The sequence below is a fragment of the Cystoisospora suis genome (assembly GCF_002600585.1).
Source record: "Cystoisospora suis strain Wien I chromosome Unknown contig_5609, whole genome shotgun sequence".
NCBI lineage: Eukaryota > Apicomplexa > Conoidasida > Eucoccidiorida > Sarcocystidae > Cystoisospora > Cystoisospora suis.
Window position 1 is genome coordinate 3,475 of NW_027158399.1, and position 841 is coordinate 4,315.

Genomic DNA, 841 nt, shown 5'->3' on the forward strand with positions numbered 1-841 from the left:
TTCTTCTCTTTTTTCCGTGGTTTGACTGAAGTCATATCTCTTTCCTCTCTCCAAAAGGCGTGATGGTAGGGATAGGAAGCTCTTCGGGCAGTTCCCATAGAGGTGGAGGGGGGGGAGGCTACTATCTCCCGAAGAGTACAGCGACTCCTAGTAACAGTAGCAATGAAAATCTTCCCCATGCAAATCCCCCTGCGCACATCTCTTCATCTCCTTTACCTTCCGGAGGAACGACACATGTTACGTTTACGAGCAATGCGAAGAAGAAGAAAAATTCTCACCGTGGAGGTCAGCATAGGCAGGGAAACTCAGGAGGGGGAGGACAGAAGAATGCCGTGACGTCTTCATCTTCTTCTATACCGTCTATCAAAGGGATATTTCAGTATCAGCCAAGGAAAGCTGAAGATCGTGTCTCTTCTTCTCCTTCCCCTCTTCCTGTCTCTTCGCAGCATCTCTCTTCTTCCACGGCTCTTTGTACTCAGTCCTCCTCTTCTTCAGTACCTGTCTCGAAATCTCCACTCCCGGAGAAGCGTGAAGATAAACCCCTTCGACAAGAGAAGTCTTCCTCTTCCTCTTTCTTCTGTAAGAAGACGGGCGAGAATAGAAAAGAAGAAACAACATCTTCATTACAAGGCGAAGGCGAGATGAAGGAAAGAACTCAGCAACATTCTAACAGGAAGAAGAATCGAAATGAGGGGGGAGATGGTATGACGACTGTCAATGATCTAAGAGCCTCCGCGAAGCTCCACGGCACAACGGAGGTCGCAGCTAGATGCTATGGAGATATCTCTATTCCTCCTGATCCAACCTGTTGTCTCTTCGGAGGGGGGGGGGGAGAAGAAGG

General features: G+C 48.8%; 2 protein-coding genes across 2 annotated transcripts; one reads left to right on the top strand and one right to left on the bottom strand.

The window, feature by feature from the left end:
* On the top strand, nt 1-829 carry CSUI_009410 (uncharacterized protein; the record flags this gene model as incomplete). The annotated part of the gene is made up of 1 exon (XM_068069526.1): nt 1-829. A coding segment is annotated over exon 1 (765 nt), but the record flags the coding sequence as incomplete, so codon positions are not given.
* CSUI_009411 (uncharacterized protein) lies at nt 14-830 on the bottom strand. Its single transcript, XM_068069527.1, has one exon. The coding sequence runs from the start codon at nt 622-624 to the stop codon at nt 364-366; it is 261 nt and encodes an 86-aa protein (XP_067918499.1). The 5' UTR covers nt 625-830; the 3' UTR covers nt 14-363.
* Nucleotides 831-841: the final 11 nt, after the last annotated feature.

Bases quoted from the DNA above. Each gene is read 5' to 3' on its own strand.
- CSUI_009411 (XM_068069527.1), bottom strand. From the start codon at position 624: ATGAAGATGTTGTTTCTTCTTTTCTATTCTCGCCCGTCTTCTTACAGA.